General features: G+C 33.5%; 4 protein-coding genes and 1 long non-coding RNA gene across 6 annotated transcripts; 3 read left to right on the top strand and 2 right to left on the bottom strand.

Annotated features, from left to right (window-relative positions):
* The first annotated feature begins 295 nt into the window (after positions 1 to 295).
* LOC143187059 (proline-, glutamic acid- and leucine-rich protein 1) lies at positions 296 to 3,592 on the top strand. The gene is made up of 8 exons (XM_076391007.1): positions 296 to 443; positions 768 to 1,166; positions 1,234 to 1,580; positions 1,648 to 1,827; positions 1,900 to 2,164; positions 2,255 to 2,455; positions 2,524 to 2,816; positions 2,918 to 3,592. Exons 1-8 carry the CDS (start codon positions 330 to 332, stop codon positions 3,531 to 3,533), a joined length of 2,415 nt encoding a protein of 804 aa, XP_076247122.1. The 5' UTR covers positions 296 to 329; the 3' UTR covers positions 3,534 to 3,592.
* A 19-nt stretch (positions 3,593 to 3,611) lies between these two features.
* LOC143186680 (carboxylesterase 1E) lies at positions 3,612 to 6,951 on the bottom strand. The gene is made up of 7 exons (XM_076390388.1): positions 6,700 to 6,951; positions 5,879 to 6,164; positions 5,202 to 5,387; positions 4,849 to 5,128; positions 4,305 to 4,780; positions 3,968 to 4,244; positions 3,612 to 3,903 (listed from the first exon to the last, which is right to left on the bottom strand). The coding sequence occupies exons 1-7, from the start codon at positions 6,949 to 6,951 to the stop codon at positions 3,612 to 3,614; spliced, it is 2,049 nt and encodes a 682-aa protein (XP_076246503.1).
* A 300-nt stretch (positions 6,952 to 7,251) lies between these two features.
* Rpl8 (ribosomal protein L8) lies at positions 7,252 to 9,654 on the top strand. The gene is made up of 5 exons (XM_076391335.1): positions 7,252 to 7,278; positions 7,552 to 7,699; positions 7,919 to 8,060; positions 8,922 to 9,235; positions 9,422 to 9,654. The coding sequence occupies exons 2-5, from the start codon at positions 7,562 to 7,564 to the stop codon at positions 9,599 to 9,601; spliced, it is 774 nt and encodes a 257-aa protein (XP_076247450.1). The 5' UTR covers positions 7,252 to 7,278; positions 7,552 to 7,561; the 3' UTR covers positions 9,602 to 9,654.
* Positions 9,655 to 9,694: 40 nt separating this feature from the next.
* On the bottom strand, positions 9,695 to 10,457 carry LOC143187244 (uncharacterized). 2 transcript variants are annotated; one of them, XR_013003172.1, is made up of 3 exons: positions 10,333 to 10,457; positions 10,012 to 10,158; positions 9,695 to 9,849 (listed from the first exon to the last, which is right to left on the bottom strand). It is a non-coding gene; the product is annotated as an uncharacterized LOC143187244 (long non-coding RNA). The 2 variants fall into 2 exon arrangements; XR_013003173.1 differs by having other exon boundaries at positions 10,012 to 10,177; positions 10,333 to 10,446.
* On the top strand, positions 10,125 to 25,082 carry Bel (ATP-dependent RNA helicase bel). The gene is made up of 7 exons (XM_076391333.1): positions 10,125 to 10,391; positions 11,044 to 11,125; positions 12,769 to 13,337; positions 13,953 to 14,730; positions 15,522 to 15,821; positions 15,909 to 16,169; positions 17,003 to 25,082. The coding sequence occupies exons 1-7, from the start codon at positions 10,347 to 10,349 to the stop codon at positions 17,107 to 17,109; spliced, it is 2,142 nt and encodes a 713-aa protein (XP_076247448.1). The 5' UTR covers positions 10,125 to 10,346; the 3' UTR covers positions 17,110 to 25,082.
* The last annotated feature ends 1,662 nt before the right edge of the window (positions 25,083 to 26,744 follow it).

The raw sequence follows: 26,744 nt of genomic DNA, 5'->3' as shown, positions 1-26,744 counted from the left end.
AGAAAATATACTGTGTATTTGATATTTAAAAGCATTGCACCTAAAAATTGCATTTAAGTAAATGTTTTTAAAAATGATTGATTTGTGTTTAATTTTGTATTATAGTTGTGAATGTAATAAAATTTGAATATTTTCATCGTAGATATTATTATATATGTAAAATAATGTTTATTTAAGTTTTACTTAATGTTTTATGTTATTTAAGAGAAATATAGTCAATAATATTTGTTTATCTTCTCTTGAATTCAGTCATTGAACGCTAGGTTACATTTGTAAACCTAACCTCATTTTAGACAAAAAACACGTGTACTTATTGTTATAGAAAAACAATGGCAACAATATCGGAATTAATTAATTTTTATGACTGTAATTCAAAAGAATACGAGGAATTTTTGCAAGAATTAATATGTTTTAATGGCGACATACCATTTGACATAGAAGAGGTAAAGAAAATTTTTTAAATTAACCTTGCATGAATTGAAACTACTTTTATTTTGTTATTAACATAAATTTATTACTAGACTGTGGATACTTATGCAAATTCAAATTTTGCGTAAATACTGCTGAAATAAGGGAAACTAAGTGCAAACTTGTTTCAGCCTCCAAATATTATGTGTACTTTATTTTTAATATTTTGTACATTTTTGCATATTTGAAGTTTTCATAAGTGCATCAAAATCGACAGTCGATTTATTACTTTTTATTAAAAATGAATTTACCACTTTAAGTACTGTATTAAGTAAAATGTATGTGTTATTTGTTTGTAGGTTGACAGAGCGCAAAGTGCAATTATATCAACTGTTAATAACCATTTAAATCGATCACAGACAAGATACAATGGTTTATTAATCTTAGACAAAGTTCTATCTCAATGTTCTAAAGATACTCTTTCAAAATATTGTATATTATGGATGTCGAAAGCAACTCAAGTATTAGAAAGTGTTCATAGCATTCCGCAAGAACTGAGTATTGCTTGCAAAGTTCTTGGATATTTAATTATACAGTCAAAAGACATTCCTGAAATACAGAAACAAGTGTCCATGCAAAATGTGAAGCAACTCGTTAATGTGATTGGAAATTTAACATCAGAAAAAAAATGTGGCCCTATATATTATTTAATTGCAGTATTATTGCATCAATATCCAGAAGTGTGTGAACGATTTCAGGTAAAAAATTTTTTTCATTGTAATAAGCAAAAGTTTGAAGATAATATTAAATGTAATATTATTTCAGACGTCCATGAAAAAAATTATTTTATCACAAATTGATTCCGACCAAAAAACCTTAGTTAACGCAAGTGCAAGATGTTACGCTCTTTTAGCAAAAGCAACAGAACGGTCCTTCAAACCACCACTTCTAAAAACTACCTATACTAATTGGACATATAATCAAATACTTATTTGTAATAGTTTACATACTATAATGGATGACTTATTTTCTGATTTGATAGAATTAGAAAATGTGAAGATTGGAGATACATGGGAACTGCCAACTATATCTGAGAAGAATGTTATTCAATTTTACTTCCAGCAAAAACAAAGATTTGAGAATTTGTGTTCTTATTTATCTTGTATGCTATGGTAAGAAAATATATTAATATCTAAGATATTTCAAAAGCATATTACGTTTATGGTTCAAATTTTATAGCGGGATTGATAAGAAAAACTCAGTATTACCCCAAGAGATTCTAAGAGTCTTATGCAGAGGCTTGTCAATACAACCGTCTAATTTGAAACATCAAAATTCTGTCAAAGAACAAATGTTATACCTTATTTTACCAAAATTGCACATTGCATTGTTTGATGTCTTAAATGCATTGATAAATGGGTAAGATTAGAACTAAGTTAAATTAATAATGAAATAATATTTATAAAAGCTTAATTATTTTAAAATACATAGATTTCAAGAGCAATTAATACCATTTGGATCAACAATACTGCAATTGCTTCTTCAAACATTACAATGGACAGAAACTGTATTAGAACATCAAATAACCATTAGTGGTAGTAAACCATTCAGAAATGTCAGAATATGTGTTTATAAATGTCTTACAGCATGGTTGTCGAATACTAATTCAATGTCAGGTATAGAAACAGTTGCAGACGAATATCTTCCTTCTATGTTAAAAGACATAGTACCAGAAAGAAATCGTGTATTATTAACTGTAAGTTCAAAATATTTCTAGAAATTAATTTTATCTTCATAATGCATACATTAAAACTTGTAAGAATATGCTTTAAAACTTTTGTTACAGATTCAGAAAACACATAATTTATCAAAAAGAGCGTTAAAGCGTCTTCGAGATAGCCAATATGAAAAGGGTACATATTTGAATAATGGAATAGCCTCTACTAAAGAACATTATCTGGACGTGGATATATGCAAAGAAGCTCTCAATGCATTACAAAATATATTTTTCAATTGTGGAACACTGTTAAAACAAACATTTTTTAAAGTAAGCGTCTCAATTATATTTTTCATTATTAAATTTCATTTTATATAATAATGAATTCTTCTTTACAGACTATTCAAAATACTATAATACCTCTTTTATACGACTGTTATTTGAGCTGTTCTGAACAGAAATTTTATAAAGAGAATCCTCAGTGTCGCTTGCTGTTGTTTAGAGTTTTAAGAGCTTTGCAAATGAATCCACATTCTTTAGTACCTTTGCCTACGCAATATTCCATGCAAATGTTTGAGATGGCTTTAAGTGACAGTAATTTAAGTATTAGTCAAGAAGCTAAACTAGCAATAGCAGAACTTGAAAAGATTGTACACCCTCACACGCCTCCCTTACAATTGACTCAAACAGAGTAAGTTGTAGAAATGCACATGTAAATTTGTTTATGGGTATTATTATTAACAAATTTCTATTTGTTAAAGATTACAAATTAAAAGCATTGATGTTTTTCAGAGCAATACAAAAGGAATTTGTTGCTGATGGTTCACAAGCAGAACATTCTGAAACAATAGAAGATACTTCTGTATTTGATACCGAAAATGTTATAGACGAAGAAGATGCGGCACCATCCTCAAATAAAAAATTAAAAGTAACAAATTCTAATCCTGATGAATCCATTATTGATAGCATAGAGAACACTTCACAAAATATCGATACCGAATCACAGTTAGAACGAACAAATAACAATGTACTGGAGACAGATAAAACACCAGAAGTAGAAATGACAGTCAGCATAGAGAACAAAAATATCGTTGAAAATGAAGAAGTTACACAAATCACTGACAAATTACTTGACGAGGCTACACCAGTATTAGCCACAGATGACACATCAAAAACTATGAATAATACAGTAGAAGCACCATCTTCACCACCACTGTTACATGTTAATCAAGAAAATGAAGACTCTCAAGTTGAAAAGATGGACGTATCAGAAGAAACTAAACAGAATCCAGAAAATAATTCTGAAGTAGTAAAAGCAGATCAAAAATCTTCATCGACACAAAATGAAAAGGAAGAAGAGGAGGATATGTTACACCTCTTTCAGGATATACCAAAAGATAATTATTAATTATATTTATTTTATATATTATAAAAATAAAATAAACATGTTGCTATATTACTTTTCAATTTTTTATCATTCTTTACATTATAGACCACCTAATGGAAATGAGTTTGGAGATAATACATTATTTACTGTCTTTTGATTTGTTCTTCCAGAAAATCCCTTAACATTGACATTTCTCATTCTACTCTTTACAAGGGAAAGACCAGGTATGAGATCTGCAGTAACATTTTCTAATGTTTTAACAGAACTTTCAACAGTATTTATAGTTTTCTGAGCCCTGTTGTCTATAGTATCCAAAGTGGTTTTAAAAAGACTGCATGCAGCTGACTGTAACCGTTCTGTAAGACCTGTCCACAACGCCATTTCGCAGTACCTAACAATTAACAATATTTACATACTTATAACTTCTTATATTTTAGTTATTTATATCTAATTACCTGAATTTTGTCAATACTTGTGGATTCGAAGAAATGCTAATAAATGGATTGGCTTCACTAGTAAAAACAGGTGTTATATTTGACAATAGACTACCACTTTGTGAAGCTGTAGCTAAACTAGGTTCTCCGTTTCTAGCGAATTCAGCAATCATAGTCGTGAAAACGTCCTCCACGAATTCATCTTCTTCATTTGGTTCGTCGAGATTTCTTAATGCTTCGCCAGTAATAGTGTTTTGTCCAAAAATATATCCAAGATCATCACCATGACTTGTGATACCTAACAAAATTAAAAACGTTAATTGAAGTATTGTTGGAAAAAATTACAAAGCATACGTACCATCCGCGTTGTGTTTAGCATCCGCAATAGGTGATCCTGACAGAAAATTTTTACCATAATTTCGTTTCCCTTTGTAATCGAAACTATACAAGAAAGCTTTCGTTTTCTTGGACCAATGGTCGACAGTAAGGAAGGCAGGGACATTAAACAAAGAATCTCCCATAGCTTCTGCTATTTTTGAGATACTAATAGAACTTCCTTTCTTTTGGAAGACATTTAAGTAGCTATCAAAAGCTTTCGGAAGAAACTGTGATTTATTCCCGAAATTTGGAATGGTACTTTGTAATTTAGGTATGAGTTTTTCGTACAAGAAGTTTGGACTAGTGCGCAATTTATTATGAACTTCACTCCTGTAATCTCCCAAAAGTGCACCCCCTACTTCATTATTCATCACTCCTGTTAGCAATGGTACTGTTGGAATGTTTTCGATTTTCAGGGAGTCTTCTGGTGTATCGGTGACGAAATTGGGAAGAGATCTATAAAAATTCAAGTTTTAAATTTATATATTTAAAATAACGTAGAACAGTTGCAGATGCAGCTATACCTTTCATCGTTACTGCCCTCGATCACAGGACCAGGGCCCAATAAAGTAGCTAAACTGGTGATAAAATCGCCGACACCGCGACGAATACTTTCTAAGTTGGAATCAGCTGCTATTAATTCCTTAACTGGTATTTGTCGAAGACAACGAACCATTTCAATTGTATCATTCAATGGACAGCCATTTTTTGAAGCGATGTATTCTGCGGTGTTTAATGGATTTTTATCGATCCCGAAATGGGACAAGATCGTGCCTGACATAGCAATCAAACCACTGAAAGCATCTGAAAATACGTAATGTGAGTCTTGATGGCATGGTGTTACGAAACTGTTACGTTGCATATTGTATCCATTTACTTCTGGATAACTGAGATAATGTAAGGATAAAAGCTGAACTGGCTCCCGTGCCGTGACCAAACGCGACGATCTTTTTGGGATTTCCGCCAAAGTACTCGATATAATCCTCCACCCACTTAACTGCCAGCATCATATCAAATATACCATTATTGCCTGGTAATTCTTTTGTGCCAGTACTTAAAAATCCTGTAATAATCGTATGAGTAAGATAAAAATTTCTATTTCTGCATTTTAGCAACATTAATTTTAAAATTACGCGTTACTGGAATTTTAAATTACTCTAACATTATTTTTGGATATGCATATTTTTCCATGTTCTTTGTTTTTCCATTAAACAGTTTCTTATTTTACTTTAGTGTATGCATAAATAAAATAAAGATATTAACGAAATAAAAGTATAAACTATTTAGCAAATTTCACAACAAATTTTTATATTTATAATTACAAAATAAAAATTACATTTCTTAATTTTATTTCATGAGATTATAATTACTTAAAAATTTGTTTAAATTATTTGTAAAAAAATCTACTACAGATAATATATTCTACTGATTTCATTATGAAACGACTCTAATTTTGTTAGATCTTTTCTCACAAAAAATCATAAAGTAATTCAGTAATCAATATATTTTTTCATTATCAATTATTCTTGAAATATTAGTAAGTGTTTTAATTACCAAGTGATCCCAATCTATATTGAATCGACACGACCACCACTTTCTTTTTAATGATGTTTCTCATTTCATATTGGCAAGCAGAGCCTCTTCTGAAACCACCCCCATGAATCCAAATTAATACCGGATATCCATCCCCAGGCTCTGAGAGCATAGGTGTAAAAACGTTCAAAAAAAGGCAATCTTCGCTTCCCACAACTTCACCGTCTCGGGTATTGTTTGGTTGAGGACAAGGAGGGCCCCATTTCGTGGCATTAATGACACCTTCCAAATGAACAGGTATAGGTCTCTAAATGGAAGCAAAAACTCATTTGAATAAATCTATTTCATTTGTTAAAAAAGTAGCTAAAATGAGAAGTCGAAGATAACGATATCATGCACGCTGTGACTACTACTGCAGGATGTACAAGTTGATAAATTTACGTCTGAAATACATTATCAGTATTCAAATTAATTCATTCGATTTCGAATCGGTCCTTAGAAAATTATTTCACAGAATATTTTTCTGGAATTATTTAAAAATTAATTGAAGAAACACCCAAAATAAAGTCAATATTTAGTAAAATTCTTCTATGCTCTATACAATTTTTTTATAATACATATAATCGTAGAATATTTGAAAAATTCAACAAAAATAATAATAACAACATTACTGTGTTCATAAAATTTCTTTGTCCTGAAGATATATTTATGCATATAAATAAACTACAGTAACTAAAAATATTAGTGCTATTGTACACAATTATCGAACGTAATTACTACATATATCTCGATAGTAGATGGAAAGATATAAAAAGCCAGACGGAGAAAAAACAACAGCTTACTTGGAATCGATACTGGCCCACTGGAGGCTGTCCGAATCGAATGCCACGGAAAACATAAAATCCTTTATTCGGGTCTCGAGATCCATAAATTTGCGCTTGCCGATTATTACGAGTTACGTAAACAACTGGATCATCCACTGGTGGTTGTGCAGCTGGTTTGCCACCCACAATTCGTTTTTGCCTTTTTAAATTGCGGGACGTAGCCACCACGCAAAATAAAATAATTAGAATCAAGGAAACGCGTCTGTACATTTCGAACACTTCTAGCAAAATAAACGCTATGTCGACTTCTCTACAGTATGATTAATGATAAGGCATCCATGAGTAAGAATATTCTATATATAATAAGCTTTAATTTATTGTTAATTAGTCGAATGCTAATCATATTTGTGAAAAATTGTATAATTGTCAACTATTGCGATCATATGGTAGAGTTTATGCCGAATATTTTAACTCGTCATATGTAAGTACACATTTTGAAATTGAATTTTTTGGCGGGCTTACAGTGCAGCCAATACGAACTGCGCAGAAGGTTCCACTTCCGGCTGCGTCTTTCTCTACTTGATATCGGTTCACGGGGTATGTGACCTGGGATTTTTGTCTTGTTAAAATCGGCTTGAATTAGTTAAAATAAAATGCATCTGACCCAGATTAGTTACAATTAGTATAATTCAATCGTCTTTCTAGACGTTTCAATAAATATTTTAGCTTAATAGAAGAAAATTATATTATATTTCATTTGTCTCAGTTTGAGGTTATGATGCACAAGTTGTAGTTCTCGGTGACACGTTCCATGCTGTCTTCAGTGCTGCAAGAATCAATGTTTTAATATTTCGAATTGATTTTGTGTAGGTTTTAAACCATGGGTCGAGTAATTCGTGCTCAGCGTAAGGGAGCTGGGTCTGTCTTCAGATCCCACACAAAAAAGAGGAAGGGAGCACCTAAACTTCGTTCCCTGGACTATTCTGAAAGGCATGGGTACATCAAAGGTGTTGTCAAGGTTTGTAATTATTTTATTTATTTTTTCAACTAGGAAAATTCGGTGAAATCTAATTCTATAGAAAACATATACGTACATGATGATTTCTAGTATACCTACTCCTGATTGTAGATGAAGATTGAACACTAGAGGCTCTTTCTGAAGATCTTTACATACTTTATGAAATGGTTTCTACTCGAAACAGTTTGATGCTAAAGCACAATTATTCTTTTTTTATAGGATATTATTCATGATCCTGGTCGTGGAGCACCTTTAGCTGTTGTGCATTTCCGTGACCCCTACAAATTTAAAACACGTAAAGAATTATTTATTGCACCTGAGGGAATGTACACTGGACAATTCTTGTACTGTGGAAGGAAAGGTAAACAAATCATAAAATTTATTATAAAATATATGAGCTCATGGAACTAATGCATACACAATTTGAGAGATTGGTATGAGTACTTTGATCTTTTCTTTTGAATAAGGAACCTTGGATTAAATCAGTTGAGTCTTTTATTTTAATTTGTTTATTGAAGATAAACAATTGACAGTCAAGAACAGCGAGAAATTATTTAAAAATGCATTTAAAAATTTTTCTATTTTTGTTTCCTATTTCTGAACTAATATACTTGTGATATTTTTCTGATAAAAATGATACTAAATATGAATATAGTCAGATTATTTTTTTATGAGATGAGAATACTAAAGGATTTGTCATTTATTATTGTTTCCAAACTCAAAAATTGCATGTAAGTTTACTACGTATAGATATTCTTAGTGTTCATTAATTTATTTACTATTGTCCTTTAAGAATCTGAGCAAAAATAAATGTATGAAACTTTACTAGAATAAAGCCACCAGTTTTAATAAGATATGTTATAAAATGAAAAATAATTCAGTTGCAGTCATTTGGTATCATTATTATTAGAAAATTAGATATTACAAGTGCGTTAGTTGCTTTTTGTAAAATATGAAATAAAGAATAGAAAAATTTTAATTTATATTATGGGATATTTTATTACTTGCTGAGTACTTGCCCTAAATAAATAAAAATCGAACTATGGACTTCCCTTCAACAATTTTAGGAAGTGATCAGGACAAAGATGTGCGGTTTGAAATATTTTGAAAGTGATTATTGTATTATCTATTATGAGCTAACTGGAAAACTTTATATAGTAAAATAAATTCTAAAAAATAATTATTAATATAGACGAATAATGTAACATATTCTATGTTTTAGCTAATCTTCAAATTGGAAATGTAATGCCTGTTGGTCAAATGCCTGAAGGTACTATTGTATGTAATCTGGAGGAAAAAACAGGCGACAGAGGTCGGTTAGCCAGAGCTTCTGGAAATTACGCCACAGTTATTGCTCACAATCCTGATACAAAGAAGACTAGAGTGAAGTTACCATCTGGTGCCAAAAAAGTCATTCCATCCAACAACAGAGCTATGGTTGGCATTGTTGCTGGTGGTGGACGTATTGACAAGCCGATTCTTAAAGCTGGTCGTGCTTATCACAAATACAAGGCGAAGAGGAATTGCTGGCCTAAGGTACAGTATTCCATAATACAATTGAAGTGAAAGATTTTGATAAAAAGTACAAATATCCGTGATGTTTTCAGACATTTGAAACCTGAATAATTTATTGTGGAAAATTTTTTTACTGAGCAGCTTAAAAATTCATCATTTGTGTATTATTTTAATATATCATGTTTAAGACATTTTTATTATTTGCAGGTTCGTGGTGTTGCTATGAACCCTGTTGAGCATCCTCACGGTGGTGGTAACCATCAACACATTGGTAAAGCATCCACAGTTAAGCGTGGAACCAGCGCTGGTCGTAAGATTGGTCTTATTGCTGCGCGTCGTACAGGAAGAATCAGAGGAGGAAAAACCGATACAAAGAAAGACGATTAGATTAAACGCTGACTAAATTTTGGAACTTGTACAATAAAAACTATTAAAATGAATTATTGTGTACAATACATTATTCACATTTTATATCAAAAACTTCAGTTCATTGAATAGTTAGAAATCTAGGAAAGGTACTAGACAATGATTTTATAGTACTTTTTTTCTCCATAATATTACTAATTAATCTAAAGCTTGAACATAGCTCCATGATCTACTCTGAAATTCTTGCGTCTTCGATACCTCGAACAAGGCTGCCAACAGTAAAATGAAAGGCTAACACAACGTGTTCGCAGATTCTGCTTCGATAATGATATGTAAATTTATAAATTTACGTTTCAAAGTTTTCAGAGTTTAGTACGTGAAAATAAGCGGAAAGGCAAAAATAGGAAAATTGTTTAGCAGTGTGCTCTTACAGTTTTCCCAATATCCGGCGGAAATAAGTGGACAGCCATCTTGCTAGCGATATTTCGGCACTCGGCCATTTTTGTTGCGTCGACGTCAAGTGTGGCCAGAGGCCTTTCGTAGTAGCCAGTCTTCGAATTTCCTTTGTATTGAAGTAACTGCAGGCAGAGACTGTAACTGTGAATACTCGACTTAATCGAAAGATTTCGTTCGTAGATCAACGGGAAAAGGAAGAAGAGAGGATAGGAGCGAACAATTGAAATTTTTTGCTTGGTAATTAGGCGAGAATCAGCTAAAAGGCATTCTGCGGCAGAGCCACGAAAAATACGCACCGAGGCGGAGTAATATGAGTAATGCAGCCAACCAGAATGGATCAGGTCTAGAGCAGCAGGTAAAGTAAAGAAACGATTTTGCATTCTCTATTACTGACGATCATTGTTCCTGACGCACCATCTCTCCTTTCTCCCTTTCGATCCCTATGTCTCTATACCTCATTGTTCTACATCATCACCGAGCTGTCCTATATGCGATTTTCTTCGAATGCGTATTATTATTAATTCATAACCTATATTTTTATAAATCATTCGATCACGCGTATCTTTTCGCGTGTTAAAAAAATTTCATTAGATCAGGTCATCGTTGGGATCGCTTGTGACGTACAGCTTTGTAATGGCGGCAACCAATTCCTGGAACAGCATGCCTCGTGCCATGACGCATTCTCGCGTTGCTTTTTTATCGTGTTAAAATTCTTACGATTGAACGAATTACGTGCAATATTATATATATTGCAGGGTTTTTTGATTAATCACTTGGTCAACTGTGATTTTTGGATTTGTGTTTTTGTATACTAGTTGCACTTCAATAATAATGATTTGTTAAGTGTAAACAGTGTATAATTGCAAAAGTATTAAAATTAATTGATTGAATTTTTTATGTAATGTCTATATATCATATTTCTGAAAAATTGGTTACGTTATTAAACTTATAAAATAGTAATAGTAGTCGTTGACAGTGCTTTTGACGAGTTATATTTCTTGTTACAGTTAGCTGGTCTGGACTTGTCGGGCTCCCGCCAACCAAGTGGGGGTCGATACGTTCCACCGCATCTGAGGAATAAATCTGGAAGTGAGTATTATTTTGTGTAATATTTATACTGTTAGTTATTTTAATAGAATTTACATTTAATTCTGTATTATTTTTTTTTTTAATATTATATTTCATCTCAAACTTATTATTTACTTTTAATATTGAGGATCGAGGTAAAGAAATTACACTGTTTAATTTTAATATACTTTAATATAATATTCATTATTTGTTATGTATGGAGGATATAGCTACTGAAAAGATTCTTGTGTCAGTAGTGCCTCTTGGTAATACTGTCTCTATGCAAGATTTAGAAATATTTGTTAGCTTCAATAATGTAAATATAACTTCAGAGATAAAGTCAGCAAGCCAAAATAAAGAAGAAAGTTCGTATAAACATGTATCTGATATGATCTTAGTTCTGAGTTACAGCTGTTTTTATATTATACTAATTATTTAATTATCTTCACAAAAATTGTTCAAAGTGACATTTTTAGTTCAAATACAGACTTTGAAATATTTTATCGTAGATCTCCTGACTTGTTCAAAATTATTAGATGTTATTCAAATTTGCTAGCAATCCTCTTCGATACATTGTTGGAGCACCTCAACGTTACTTACTGGTGCATTATAAAGTATCAGGTATCCCTGAAAATAGAAATTCAGAGGATTTAAGTCTGGTAATCAAGGTGGTCAAATAATTAGTTTTTGATGATAATCCATTTATTTAAGAATTACTTGTTCAAAAATTGTTTTACTAGTTATCTGAAATACGACTTGCAATTTCCAATATCATGTCTTCCAATAATTCATCTAAGACTTTTTTTATAAATTTAATACATAATTTGCTAGTTAATTAGCCATTTTAAAAAAATTTGACAAAAATGAAAATTGTGAAAATTAATACTCTAAATTTTAGTACACTGAGTTTTTTTTAGTAAATAATACAACATTTAGAAATTGCTAATCAGCAACATATATCTGTAAAAGCCAGGTGCAAAAAGTCATACATGGAAGAAAGTTAATATGAAGAAGCCCTTGTACTTTTTGAACATGATATAAATAGAGATGTTCATCTTTTGAAACTTTCTGTAGAATGGCGTAGTTGCCGTTTTTTACCCTTGCAATGTATTGAGTGCTTTCATTGTCATTTTTTATCAATGCGATTGAGGATTCATTCTTCCAGTGCCATTAACATAGTGGTTCTGCATCTAGTAGCATTCAGTGAATATTTTTGAAATATACCAGTACTCTGAAACTCATTCAACGTACAGTTGACATATCTACATCAACTACGATTTGTCATTTCTGCATTAGTGTAACCTGTTGTTAACAATTCAAATCCAAATTATTAAAGACCTATATTATAAACTTTCCATATTTACTGTTGTAATTAAGAAAATCTACAGAACTGAATCAAGCACATCATAAAATATTGTTTACATGATAAGCAACAAGATCATACATGAGACAATAAACGTTACTCATAAACAGTTGACGGAAGAATTCAGTTTATCATAAGTATTACTGGAAAATAAAAATTGCTGTAATTGGAGAAATAAGGTCATATCGGTCATGTGTATTTTCGTATATTGAATTCACCCCTAAAGTTACACCCACATGCTTTAGAACAGCCTCATATCTTCAAACACTAAGAAAAAAATTATAATATTGATTTTTTACAGGTAACGCTCCGTCTGGCGGGGAACAACATTCTTCCAACTCAAGATCATATTCTGACAGAGATAGAGGTGGTGAGCGTGATCGTGATCGTGAGAGGGATAGGGAGCGTGACAGGGCTAGGGGAGGAGGAGGAGGTGGTGGTTCCAGCTATAGAGACGCGCGAACTTCTCGCGATGTCGACTTTGGAAACTTTGGAAACTTCAGTGGACGCAATAGACGTAGCGCCACTCAAGAAAATGGACGAGATTACAAATATTCTAATGCTGAACGCGAACGAGAGAGGGATCGCCCGATTAGCTCCGGTAACGACCGTTGGCCAGAGCCTAGAAACAACCGCTGGCCAGACAACAGGAACGACCATAGAATGGGCAGCGGCGGAGGAGGAAGATGGAAGGACGAAAGGGGTGGTGGCAGAAGAAACTCCGAAATTGATTGGACAATTCCCACTTCTAGAGATGAGCGATTGGAGGTGGAATTGTTTGGTACTGGGAATACTGGTATTAACTTTAGTAAATATGAGGATATCCCAGTCGAGGCTACTGGAGATAACATACCTCCACACATCGCATCCGTAAGTATCAAAGTATTAAAACGAAATACTCTTGAGTCATTCTATGTGAAACCGGATACTTTTCGGAGTAACAGCTCAGACCTTGTTTAAATTTGGATATATTGCAGTCTTTAGCAATGTATAAACGCATCTCAAAGGTTTTTCAAGATTTAACAAATTGTGGATTTCACAGCTGCTTGAAGTATTAATTTTCTTTCCTTTCTTTCAAATCTGTAACTTTTGAACTAATAAACGCACGAGAAGTAGCTTGTGCTTATAGCGAAGACATTAGAGTACTAAATAAAAAGCAAAAGAATTTTTTTTTTAAATGAAATTTTTATTTAGCATTCAAATGTCTTCGCTATAAGTATGCACAAACTGATTCTCATGCGTCTGTTAGTTCAGGAGTTCTGAATATTTTATAAAAAGTTAGAACTCTACTTCAAGGAGTCGTGAAATTCATAATTATTAAAATTTTGTAAAACCCTTTGAGATGTGTCTGAAGATCGCTAAAAACTACAACATATTCAAATTTGAACAAGACCTAAGACGTTACTCCGAAAAGTACCTGTTTTCGCATGGAATGATCCTTTTACGATTATTGACGAAGTAATTTATGTCTTATTATTCTTATAGTTTGACGAGGTTAAGCTGACGGAAATAATAAAGAACAGCATTAGCTTGGCTGGTTATGATAAACCCACACCGGTACAGAAGTACGCGATACCGATCATCATCGGGCGCCGTGATGTTATGGCCTGTGCCCAAACAGGGTCTGGTAAAACAGCGGCCTTTTTAGTGCCAATATTGAATCAAATTTACGAAAGCGGGCCACGTCCACCACCACCACACATCAATTCCTCTGGCAAGCATAAACAGTACCCACTAGGTCTAGTGTTAGCGCCTACAAGAGAGCTTGCCACCCAGATCTATGACGAAGCAAGGAAATTCGCATACAGATCACGTATGCGCCCTGCTGTTGTGTATGGTGGATCAAACATTGTAGACCAAATGCGAGAATTAGATCGTGGCTGCCACCTTCTTGTAGCGACACCTGGTCGTCTCGTAGACATGTTGGGCCGGGGTAAAATTGGCTTGCATAATTGCCGGTATTTAGTATTGGACGAAGCTGATCGTATGTTGGATATGGGTTTCGAGCCACAGATAAGACGTATAGTCCAAGAAGATACGATGCCTCCTACTGGCGAAAGACAGACCCTTATGTTCTCAGCTACGTTCCCGAAAGAAATTCAGATGTTGGCCAGAGATTTCCTTAGTAACTATATCTTCTTGGCCGTAGGACGTGTTGGTTCTACGTCCGAGAATATTACTCAGAAGATTGTATGGGTTGAAGAACACGACAAACGTTCTTATTTGCTTGATCTTCTTCAAGCTAGTAACTTTTCAGATCCTTGTAAGTTATAGAAAGTTGTATTCAGGGTGTCCCAGTTTTGAAGTGTCAGATTTTGTCAGTACATTCTATGGATCTATATAAGAAAAAATATTATGTGAATATAGGTTGTTTAACCTATAACCTACCTGTAGATGTAACTAATGTTCCGTTTCAAAATGGCTACCATTGTTAGCAATGCAAGACAGACATCAGCGTTACTGGTATATTAATTACATCTACGAATTTAGATAAAAATTGGTATCAGTAATAATAATGAGTATCAAATAATCAATTTTAATAATTAATATTCAGTAAAATTTGGTATTTGATGAATGCTGATAGTAAACTCAACTTGCACAAAACTACATATCATTATTTTTAACTATTTCTTTGGAATTTCGTATTTTTATTTATAATTTTCTAATAAAGTATTAAACAGTCTACGTTTATATAATATTTTGTTCTTATCTAAGTATACAGAATGTACTGACAGAGTTTGACACATTAAACCTGGGGCATCCTGCCTTCATTTCGCTAGTACGGTGCAGTGATGGTGTACCTGCAAAAAGGTTATTTTTCAGTAGATGAAGAGAATCAATTTAATTTTGTAAAACTTATAATCTATATATGAATAATAATTATAAAAAATTGCTAGTATTCTCTACTTTTATAGTGGAAAGATTAGATATTTTTTAGACTAGTATCATATATATCTTAAAATTTGCAAGTTTGCAGTTACGTCATTGTTACATCGGACTGGCGACGTATAATGACAACAGTGATGGTTACATAAAATTAAGTACTCATTTTAGCTGCTGAGTCTCTCACTTTGGTATTCGTCGAAACAAAGAAGGGGGCAGATATGTTAGAAGAATATTTGCATCAAATGGGATACCCAGTTACCAGTATCCATGGCGATCGAACTCAGCGCGAACGAGAAGAAGCGCTACGTCGTTTCCGTGCTGGTAAAGCGCCAATACTTGTTGCTACTGCCGTTGCTGCCCGTGGACTCGATATTCCACATGTGAAACATGTGATAAACTTCGATTTACCAGGCGACGTAGAAGAATATGTCCACCGAATCGGTCGTACTGGTCGTATGGGCAACTTAGGTTTGTTTTCCTCCCTACTTCTTGCTTTCGTTACTTTCCAATTTCTCATATGCGTGAAACTAATTCAATTTTTTTTTCGTACAATAGGTCTAGCGACGTCCTTTTTCAATAATAGAAATCATAACTTGGTGCGCGATTTGGTGTCTCTGCTAGTTGAGGCTAATCAAGAACTTCCGCCGTGGTTAGATGAAATGTTCTCTGAAGCAAAATATTCTAGAGCCACGACTCGTCGGGCTAGTAGTAGTACTAAAGGTCGGTATGGATTCGGTGCAAGAGATTACCGTCAACAGCCTAGCTCTGGATCTGCCCATAATAATGGTTCCTCCAATAGGCCTGGCAGTTATGGAGGTTGGTATACATGAACTTGAAATGGAATTAACCCTCCGTCGGCAACTTGAATCGTTTGCAACCCAAATCTTCTTTGTTTTTGAATTTCCTCCTGTCTTGTTTTAAAAAATTAAGTCAAGGACCATTGGATGATATTCTAGAAACTTGGAAGTATTTAAGAATTTGTTTGGATTTTTTAAAATACAAAAAAGCAGGGATCGAAATAAACAGTTATTTTCCGATTTCAAAAGAATTCTGTTCGAACTTGTATTTTTTATTTTAAAGAATATCTGTAACTAGGGAATTTTTATGCAAGAAAGTGTTACTATTAGGAACTTCTTTAAAAAGGTTCTCGTGGAACAGATATTTTAGAATCTGTATAGTAAAAGTTCCATGGAAACACAAGTTGATGCAAGTTCTTTTAGAACAATTATTACGATGAATACCATCAAATTAATAAGTATTAGTTTTATTTAGCGATATTTACGCTTAGACTATTCATAGAATAATATTCAGTATTTGTTATGGTGACTTAAGAACTTTTTTAATATTGGTGAACAAAATATCTGTTCTTGTTCTAGGAAAAATTTTATTTTTATATTTTGTAAGTTCTGTGTAGACGAAAACTTTTTTTATCTGTTCTCATCGGAACGTATAATGTGAGGACTTATTTTAAAAAAAGTTCCATGGTACGTGTTCTAAATAAAACCTTTTAGAAAGTTCCATAACTGTTTCGGTCTCTGCAAAAAAGGGAAAAAAGTGTGGACTCAGGTTGTAGATGGAGGTTTAACATTCTTTAGAATGAACGATGAAAGAAACGCTTACGTGTATGCATCGACATTTGTTTTACGTAGGGAATTATGGAAATTACGGAGGCAACTACAATAATTCATCGTATAATAACTCAGCCAACAATGGCAGCAGTAATGGCACCGATTGGTGGGAAGTATGGGACAAGTAAATCATTATTAACATCTCAATTTCCACTTTTACCATTATTACTACTGTACACGTAAATTCAAATATATGTAAGAAAGACACGTACGACATACACATCGGATACAACACGCACGTATTCGCGCGCGTATATATATAAATATATAAATATATATATATACACACACAACAGAAGACAGACAGTATCACGTATAAACGCATCACGTTCGCTGACTGCCTGTACACTACAATTTCCAAACGAAAGAAAAAAAAAATAATTGTGTTTATTGAATTTCGAAATATTTTTATTCGCGTGCGACGAAATACTGACAAATCCTAAATATAATTCCAACAATGACATTTGCGAATATAAATTGCAATGACAGTGGAAGATAATGATCTCATTTTGAAAGAATTCAAGGAGTCATAATCAGGATTTATCAAATGCTAGATAAACCTATAAGATCCATCCAGAATTTCGTTGCCGTGCGTGTTGGTGAATACAAGTAGTATAATCACTAATGAATCAAATCGATCGATCGTTAATGTCTAGATAGGACATTGCGACACAACACATAGTAGGTGGAGAAACTTAGTAAAATTTTTTAGAACTCCTGTCGAGACTATGGGGCTCGTTGTGGCTTCATTATTTAAATTTTTGAAAAATGTGATGGGCGTATCTTCGAGAATCGTGGCGTCTAGATTCGAATAATCGCAGAGCTTTAAATGCACAAGTGTTTTTATTATTCCTGCCTGTGTGGCCAGTAACTTGTGTAATTTGATTTAAGCTAATGGCGCCGTTTCTTTTTATTTTATTTTTGTCTCTTTTTTTTTTTTAGTACGTGTATATTTTTAACTAGGCGCCTGGGATACGCCATATCACCATCGCCATAGATTTTTGTGAAAATTCCTGTTTTAAATTTACTATAGTCCAGCGACGAATGGTACTTTGTTGTTTTGCCGTCCCCAGACACAGACGACGTTGCGCTGGCAATATCATGGTTTAATCGACTAAATCACGTAAAGTTTCCAATAGTCGAGAGCTTTGATATTACGAAAAGGACACAGGCTGCGTCTTAGGGTACTTTTAGAAATCTCGTTCACATTTCCGTCACGTTCTGCTAACCAGTAAATAAGTTCAAAAGTCGAGTGTTGTAAAGTGATTGCGTGTCTAATTTAATTCGAAGAGTTATTTTATTTAAAACTTTGGTCATTGTATTTAAGGTAGGCTGGAACATTTCAGCGAGCGTCAGGTATATTTGTACCTGAATTTTAACGTGATCTCGACGAAATCGATTCTGACTGCACAATTACGCTTATGATTGATTCTACTAATTGCATATAAATAGAAACAATCAAGATTGTTTCTATGCACTTGTATGCATATGTGATTGCTCGAATTGGTAATAAGTCTGTAATTATGCAATCAAAATCAAGTTTGCCGAGTGTACTCTATTAGTATTTCTAAACGTAACAAAGACGTTGTCCTGTAAAAATGGTATGGTGCGTTATAAAAAATTTTAGATCGCAGTACTGGATGCGAGTGCTCTAGAACGAAAGCTAGCATTATAAAAAAGGAGAAAAACGGGTTACAAATACGGTTGCAGTTACAGAAGGGAACTTCAGAAAACAAAGAGAAGAAAAGAAAGAGCGAAAACACTATATACTGCTAGTTGGCTCAACTTTACAAACAAAGAAAGATATACAAAAAAGCAAGCCCTTCGAAGTAAGGAGGTATAAAAGACGCACTCATATTTTATAACTGTATTTATCAGTACGATACGCTATATATATATATTTACACGCTAAGTAATATTCGTAAATACATAAACATTAAAATAATTGAAAAACGACTGTGATATCGAACGATCTTGTGACATTCAATTTCCACGCGAATTGATAAACGAACAATTTAACGAAATGCAAATACTAAATGTATTAATTAATCGGTATTGAATGTCGGGAAAGCGTGGGCTCAGTTAATTTGAGCCAAGAAATGGGAATATTAAGTCGTTAACGTAAATACATCAAGAAGTACGTGGCTGTTGTCCGATCGGGGAGGGCTGAACGCTAGCTCTTACAGTCCTGAAAAACACGTTTTTTGGGGCATTGTTTCTACTTAAAGTAACGCGCATTAAATGATAGAACGAATAAACGGCGGAACGCGTCATTACTGGTTGATGATGTTGGTAGGGCTTTATAGAATGTCGATATCTTTTGTGCAAACGTCGGATTCTTACCTAATCTATGTGAGGAAAAGTACAAATTCGATTTGCGTGACAACTGACAGGATTTTTAGACATGTCATACTTATACCTGTTATATTAATAGATTTATAGTGCAATCGCGTGCGTGAATCGTATGCCGTGTGACCGTGGACCAAGGTGTGAATGCCTCTCTACCGAGGGGGATAATTATTTCAACTAGAACTTTCAAATAGTGTTACGAATAATATTGTTGGCTTCCGACCATGGTGCGTGTGAGTTCAAATTCTAATATGATTTATCGTCGAGTCCGTTCGTCAAATCGGAGGCCCTGCCAAGAACATTTCAAAGAGCCCACAGTTGAAAAGTGATCGATCACTTTTCCATTAATAGCGTACAACTCTAACGGCGAAATAGTTCAGTTGGACCTTGCCTCTGCAGAGAGACTAATGGGTCTTTGCCGTGATTCTATTACTACTACTACTACTGCTACTATTACTATTACTATTATTATTACTACTACTAGTACCACTACCGCTATTACCATTATTTACTAGTATTTACTATTGTTTCATTCTCGAATGTCCATGTCGGTTTCGTAGGCGGTACTCGTAGGCGCAAGCTTTTGCATAATGGCTTTGCTGTATTGCGTTGCGTTATTTTATTATGATAAGGAAAAGAGAATGGGCGGCTCTTGGGCACTAGGATCCTGAATATTTCCTATTTGTTTCTTCTTTGCAAAAAATTCAGGGAATGCAGCCTTTAACTGTATTTAAAATTAATGAGTTACATCATGTTGAAAGCTTAAAATGTTCATAGCTTTTTGAAAATTTTCTTCCAAGTGAATTGAATCTTCAAAAAAACTTAGCTTTATCACAGGATTATGCATTGTTTGTAAAGCACAAAACTACTTAAATTTTCTTTAAGCTTAAAATTTTTCTTCAATTAGAAGTGTATGGCTCATGAGCATCATTTCAATTAAGGAATTTTCATGCTCTATAAATATTGTATATTTCTGTCCTAAAACAAAAAAAAATTCGTAGTTATAGTCAAACTGCAATTTTACAAAAATACTATGGAGTGTTTTAGTTCTACTTGCTGTAACTTTTTAAAAAAATTCTGGATTCTAATGTCCAATAGCTTGCCAGGGCAACGAATACATATGACGCGTCGATGTGTAAGTTATTAGTCCTGTGCAGTTGAAGAAATATGTTCATTTACGAGTAATATGGTGGACAGAAATTATGCAAGTAATGACAATTGTACGAAAACAATATTTTTATACTTGTTTCTCTCCTAGTTGTAACAATATTTTTATACGTAACAGTTGATCTGTGTCGATCAAGTCAGTCACGATATATCATTAATTCCATTTGTATCTTTCGTTTTTTTTCTACATGATTATGGAGCCAGATCGTGATCGAGTCTAAACGATTTACCCTTGTATTATATATATTTCATATACGATAAATTAAACGAGATACATTCGCGCGATAGTGAAATGTCCACCGTTTCGTAACTGGTACACTAAATAAATTCAAGTTACGGCATTATGATTTAGAAGCGTACTAGCGTCTCTAGAAGAAATAGGACAATGGTATAATAAAGGAGACTATTTATTAATGTGTTAAGTATTTATTTTTTGTTACTTCTCTCGGAAGGACAGTCATGTATTTGTACTGTGTATCACGTACCTTGAAACCATTATGTTTAGTCCTCTAAAGTATATCGGACGAGCAGCCTTGGGGAAACAATTAATGGAATTAACGCAGAGTGGAACGATTAGACAATGATCAATTATAAGTGCGAAAGAAACGATAGAGGGGCTACGAATACTAATCGTATTACATATTGTGTAAAAAAGAAAAATGAAAAGGGATAGAGGAAAAGAAAGAAAAATGGTGTTTGACTGTGACTGCAATCATTATTACGAAAAAAGAATGCGCAATGACGAAACACACACACACCCACACACATACACGCATACATACACATACACACACGAGAGAGAAGCGTATTGTAAAGTCGTACATTATCACAATGTAAAATGCAACAAATATCGAAAAAGAAAAGAACGGAGCACGTGAAAGCATCGCCGAATACTATTGTTGTCGCGTGCTGTAGGTCCTAGTTCTCCTGTTTTCTTTTTCGTTCTTCTACACGTTACGCGTGTTCTCTCGTGGCACTCGGACAAAGCGATCTTGTTCGATTTTTGCTCTCGGTAAAAAAGAGGAAACGTTTGTACAGCGCGTCTACCTCGAGCAATCTTTTGTTCAACGCGGAAACGTGAAGCTAATACTCAGAAAAGAAAAAGGCGAGCATTGGAGAACTGTATATGAGCGTGGTGCGGTCTTTACTCGTCATAGTCTCGCAACTCTGATCTGCCAGCGAGCTTCTAGAGCGAAAAATACGTGTTCGATGTTGTCAGAATTTAAATGGCTACAAATTTCAAGAAATTGTAAATACAGTAGAGCCTCGATTATTCTCACTAGATTCAAGTCTGAACATCCTTTTGAAAGCTAGCTTTATTTTCATCTGCAAATTAGTATTACTTTATTATTTAATTCTTAATGGATGCTTCATTGTACTCTTATTGTCATTACATCTTGAATAACAGAAGTTTTGAATGTTGAGGTTAATCGAGATTCTACCGTCTAAGAAGCTTGTAGTGAGTAAATTCTGTACACGAGTGTGAGAGAAGGGAAAAGTATGCGAAGCGAGAGAATAAAGAGCACGCGCGTAGGAAGTAAACAAAGTGGGATGGCAAAAGAAAAAAAAAACGTCTTCTCTAACTTTTACGAGCGTTATTTAGTTGAGAAGCGTCGCTTATGAAGAATTACATACTTCTGTTGAGGAAGTAAACAAGTGTTGCGTACAAAGGGGAAAAATCCCCAAAATGATGGCAGATTCTAGCGCACTACCGATACGAGTCTCAGTGGTCGTATACAGGATGACAGAACTGTTGGTAAAAAGTGGGTGATTATACAAGAAAACAAAGGTCGAAAATGTAGAATAAAATTTTTTGATGTGCTTCGTTTTTAAGAAAACTAATTTCGAATTTGAATCGAGGATGAGTGTATTGGAATACAGTTTAGGGGATTTGAGGAGCAGATGGAGAAAAGGAGTAGAGACAGTCAGTGGTCAGACACTGAATGTTCCCTTTAAACTACTTCTAAACACCACATTTTGAGGTATTTGAGTCCAACGTGTAGGGTAAATGTACCAATTACTGTGTATCACTTAAATTAAGGTTAACTCCCCCAGTCTTAGTTCAATTAAACGGTATTACATCATTTTTCGTATTTCTTAACATATTTAAATTGTATTTCGTAAGAGAAATTTGAAAAAAATCTTAAATATTAATTAAAACACAAAAAGAAGTTCGTGAACCAGTTACTGTATGTCAATTCCTATACAATTATGTTTTCAGGACATTGGATGTGTAAATATGTTGTTTTCAGTTCGAATACGTAACTTAAAAGAGTTTATGAGAAAAGGTATGTTCAGTTAAATAGTGCTACATTTTGTTATATGTCAAGATAAAAGGGGGGCACGCTAATCAATTTCCCTGTAGTAATTGGCACTCTAGTCCTGTGTGTTTTAATATCTTGACTTTAGAGTCCAAGTCCACTTGTCTTCTGTGTGGCTTAACACACTTTGGCTGTAGAGTCTACATATAGTTTTGAGATCATTTTTGTATCTGAGAGTCAGACTAACTCAATTTCATTTTTTTTTTCCAAATTAAATTTCATACAGTATTTTACTGCTTTTTTTACTTTCATAGAACAAGAGATATCTAAGTTACAAACACTATGTTAAGAAATAGATAATTGTATTTGTTATTCTGCTCCTCAAAAATAGCAGAAAAAGACTTAAGTCAGGTTGGCTCTCAGGGCCAACTTTGAACAGCCTAAGCAAGTCGAAGAACAGTAAAAGTCCAAAATTAGCCATTTTCAGTCAGTTTTCTCAAAAGCAGAGCACAGTATCAGAAAATTATATTTTATATTTCCAACTCATTTTTTCATGTAGAATCACTAGCTTTGTACCATCAGTTCTGGGTTCCCTTCTATAATTACTCCATGACCAATGATGCTCGTCTGTATTAATTGAACTGTATCTCTGATGATACCGCTGATATATCTGCCTCACTGAAACGGTGAAAAACAAACAAAGGTGTGAAAGAGTTAAAGAAACGGAACGGTGAACGTACCATTCTGTCGGTCTCTTATTAGTAATTGCACATTTACACGCTACATTAGGTGAATCGAGAATAAAAAAAAGATAAAAAAAAAATAAAAGTAGGCGGAGAATGAAAAATCTGCAAACAACTGTACGTCGTACGGCTATTGAATGAGTTAATAAAAATTAAAGTGTCTGAAATCTCAGAAGGGATATCAACCCGCCCTTAAGAAGTGTATGATGTACATGTATACATGCATGTATATGTATATGTGTACGCATATATGTTAATATGCAATGATATGTATGCACTTGTCGTTCATTAGCAATAAGTTTACGGTCGCATTGTGAAGAGCATGTGCATCCTGTGCTTAGGTGAAAATACAAACACGTGTGTTCCGTGAAGAATGATGTAGAGTGTCAATATTGTTACAAATACCTCATAAGAGACGATGGATCACGTATATATTATTTAAATGTCCGTTCGTTTGGTGATTCATTCGTTTATTTATAGTATTATGCAAACAAACAAAACAAAAATGACAGGAGAATTCTATAAAATGAACCATCTAATAAACGAGGGAAAAAGATTATGCGATGTAGAGTCCTTTCAAACGTGTACGCCTCATCACCCCGCAGTGTACATCGAGAGACATAGGACCTTTTATCTCGATCATTATCGAGCATGTATCGAAACGAAGTAACTTTATGAGAACCATTTTATCCAATTCTATTGTAGGTAACAGACAGAGAAATTGAAAAGTAGCTGTTCTTTTTTTTTATGTTTTATCGTTGCAAGAATAATTGCATAATCTTTTGTACTAAACAGTTTTAAATTAGTAGATTTTCAAGATAAGTTTCTCGTCTTGAGTAGATTTATACTCGTGGTGTCAATGGTAGAAGACAAACCATGCAATGTTTATCTTTAATCAGTATAGAAAAAGATGTTAATTTATATGGAACGTTTTAAACGATTATGTTCTATGCGCGCATATCAGTAGATGCAGACAATTTATAATGCATGTGTATTTCGAAAGCGATAGAACTCAAAAAACGCGATTCTTGAGTTATAAATATATTTCATTATACAAATTTTTCTAATTAAACTTTAACATTGTGAAGCTTATTTCAAAACGTCTTCTAGTATAAATTACAGATTATTTGAATGATAATAAATTAAAATAATAAGGAAATCATTTATTGCTAATAACGGATAATTTTCTTCTCAGCTCATAAATAGCTTTCTGCTTTCACTGAGAAGTATACTTTTTTGAGTCACGTAACTTTTGAAATCCACATGCGATATGATGTAGATCTGTTTTCCAAAACGTACGAGCACAAGCATCGTGAATATTTTAATAGGAATCTTATAATCTCACGAAATATGTATTTTCGTTACTTTATAATCTTTAGGAAACGTGAAACATGTCTGGAAGGAAATAAATTTTCAACAAAATCTTTACTCGCGAATTCTTTGATCTTCATATTTTCGTACACTGCGGTGTATCTCGCAGCACTGCAATTTTTAGAGTTCTGTTTATGTATGAAATGATTTGGAGGTATCAGTAGTATCACATGAAATAGTATAATAAAGAAATATATTGAAGAAAGAGAACTATGGGGTAGTATTTATTTAAATTACTAAATAACCTTTGATATATTAAAGTTAAATAGGTCTTTAGAGGTCTTAATCCTTAATACATTGTTCGTTTGCTGCAATAATGACATAACTCTGAATTTTGACATTTTTTATTTAGTACAAAAAGAATGATTTTTGTATGTATTGAATAAACATACTGAATGTACATACTGCATAACGATATTATTATATCTTTTAGAAAATATTGCTTTTTCATTTATGTCATTATTGCAATTATTAGTTTTGATTTTATTCTTATATACAGGGTGTTCGATATTAAGGGATGCTTCTACAGGGAATTAGGTTTATGGATCTTATCACAGGTAAGGTTTGAGGATCTAATTACAGGTAAGGTTTAATACAGTTTAAATATTCAATGCATATTCATAAAGCAAAAACCGTCATGTACTCAATTTTAGAATTTTTTTTTGTTCTGCTTGCCTTACTTTCTCGTATTTGATCAGGTGACTGTCATCTTATGTCTATCTATTTAGTGATCAGGTAAGGTAGCTGACATATTGGTGCAGCAAACGACTTCTACGATTGCAAACGATAGTTAGCAGGTTTCGCCAACGTTCCAGCGTCACACACTATTTGAACAAGAAAAATATCAGCTATCGATCAAGTTCACCTAATGGTGGCAAATAAGACCTAAAACTTAATAAATATATGTTTCCTTGTCAAACGGAACGAACATGAAGGATTTAGCTAAAAATACACGACAGTAGAAATGTAGAGTGCTTTAAATCAGGAAACATCATCCAAATACCTCCTAGATACCTCTTTTGATATCATGTTCTCCTGATACTTACCTTCATTTTGGCCAAAAGCTAAACCTACATATTCACGGCAACTATTATAGACTTGGAATACCTCTTTTGCTATCATGTTCTCCTGATACTTACCTTCATTTTGGCCAAAAACTCAAACCACATATTCAGGGTAACTATTAGAGACATGGAAGACCTCTTTTGCTTTCATGTTCTCCTGATACTTACCTTCATTTTGGCCAAAAACTCAAACCACATATTCACGGCAACAATTAGAGATTTGGAATACCACTTTTGCTATTATGTTCTCCTGATACTTACCTTCATTTTGGCCAATAGCTAAACCTACATATTCACGGCAACTATTAGAGACTTGGAATACCTCTTTTGCTATCATGCTCTCCTGATACTTACCTTCATTTTGGCCAAAAACTCAAACCACATATTCACGGCAACAATTAGAGATTTGGAATACCACTTTTGCTATTATGTTCTCCTGATACTTACCTTCATTTTGGCCAATAGCTAAACCTACATATTCACGGCAACTATTAGAGACTTGGAATACCTCTTTTGCTATCATGTTCTCCTGATACTTACCTTCATTTTGGCCAAAAACTCAAACCACATATTCACGGCAACAATTAGAGATTTGGAATACCACTTTTGCTATTATGTTCTCCTGATACTTACCTTCATTTTGGCCAATAGCTAAACCTACATATTCACGGCAACTATTAGAGACTTGGAATACCTCTTTTGCTATCATGTTCTCCTGATACTTACCTTCATTTTGGCCAAAAACTCAAACCACATATTCACGGCAACAATTAGAGATTTGGAATACCACTTTTGCTATCATGTTCTC

Source organism: Calliopsis andreniformis, unplaced genomic scaffold, assembly GCF_051401765.1.
Source record: "Calliopsis andreniformis isolate RMS-2024a unplaced genomic scaffold, iyCalAndr_principal scaffold0022, whole genome shotgun sequence".
Lineage (NCBI taxonomy): Eukaryota > Metazoa > Arthropoda > Insecta > Hymenoptera > Andrenidae > Calliopsis > Calliopsis andreniformis.
The sequence above is the reverse complement of the archived record's forward strand: the minus strand, read 5'-3'. Positions and strand labels throughout refer to the sequence as shown.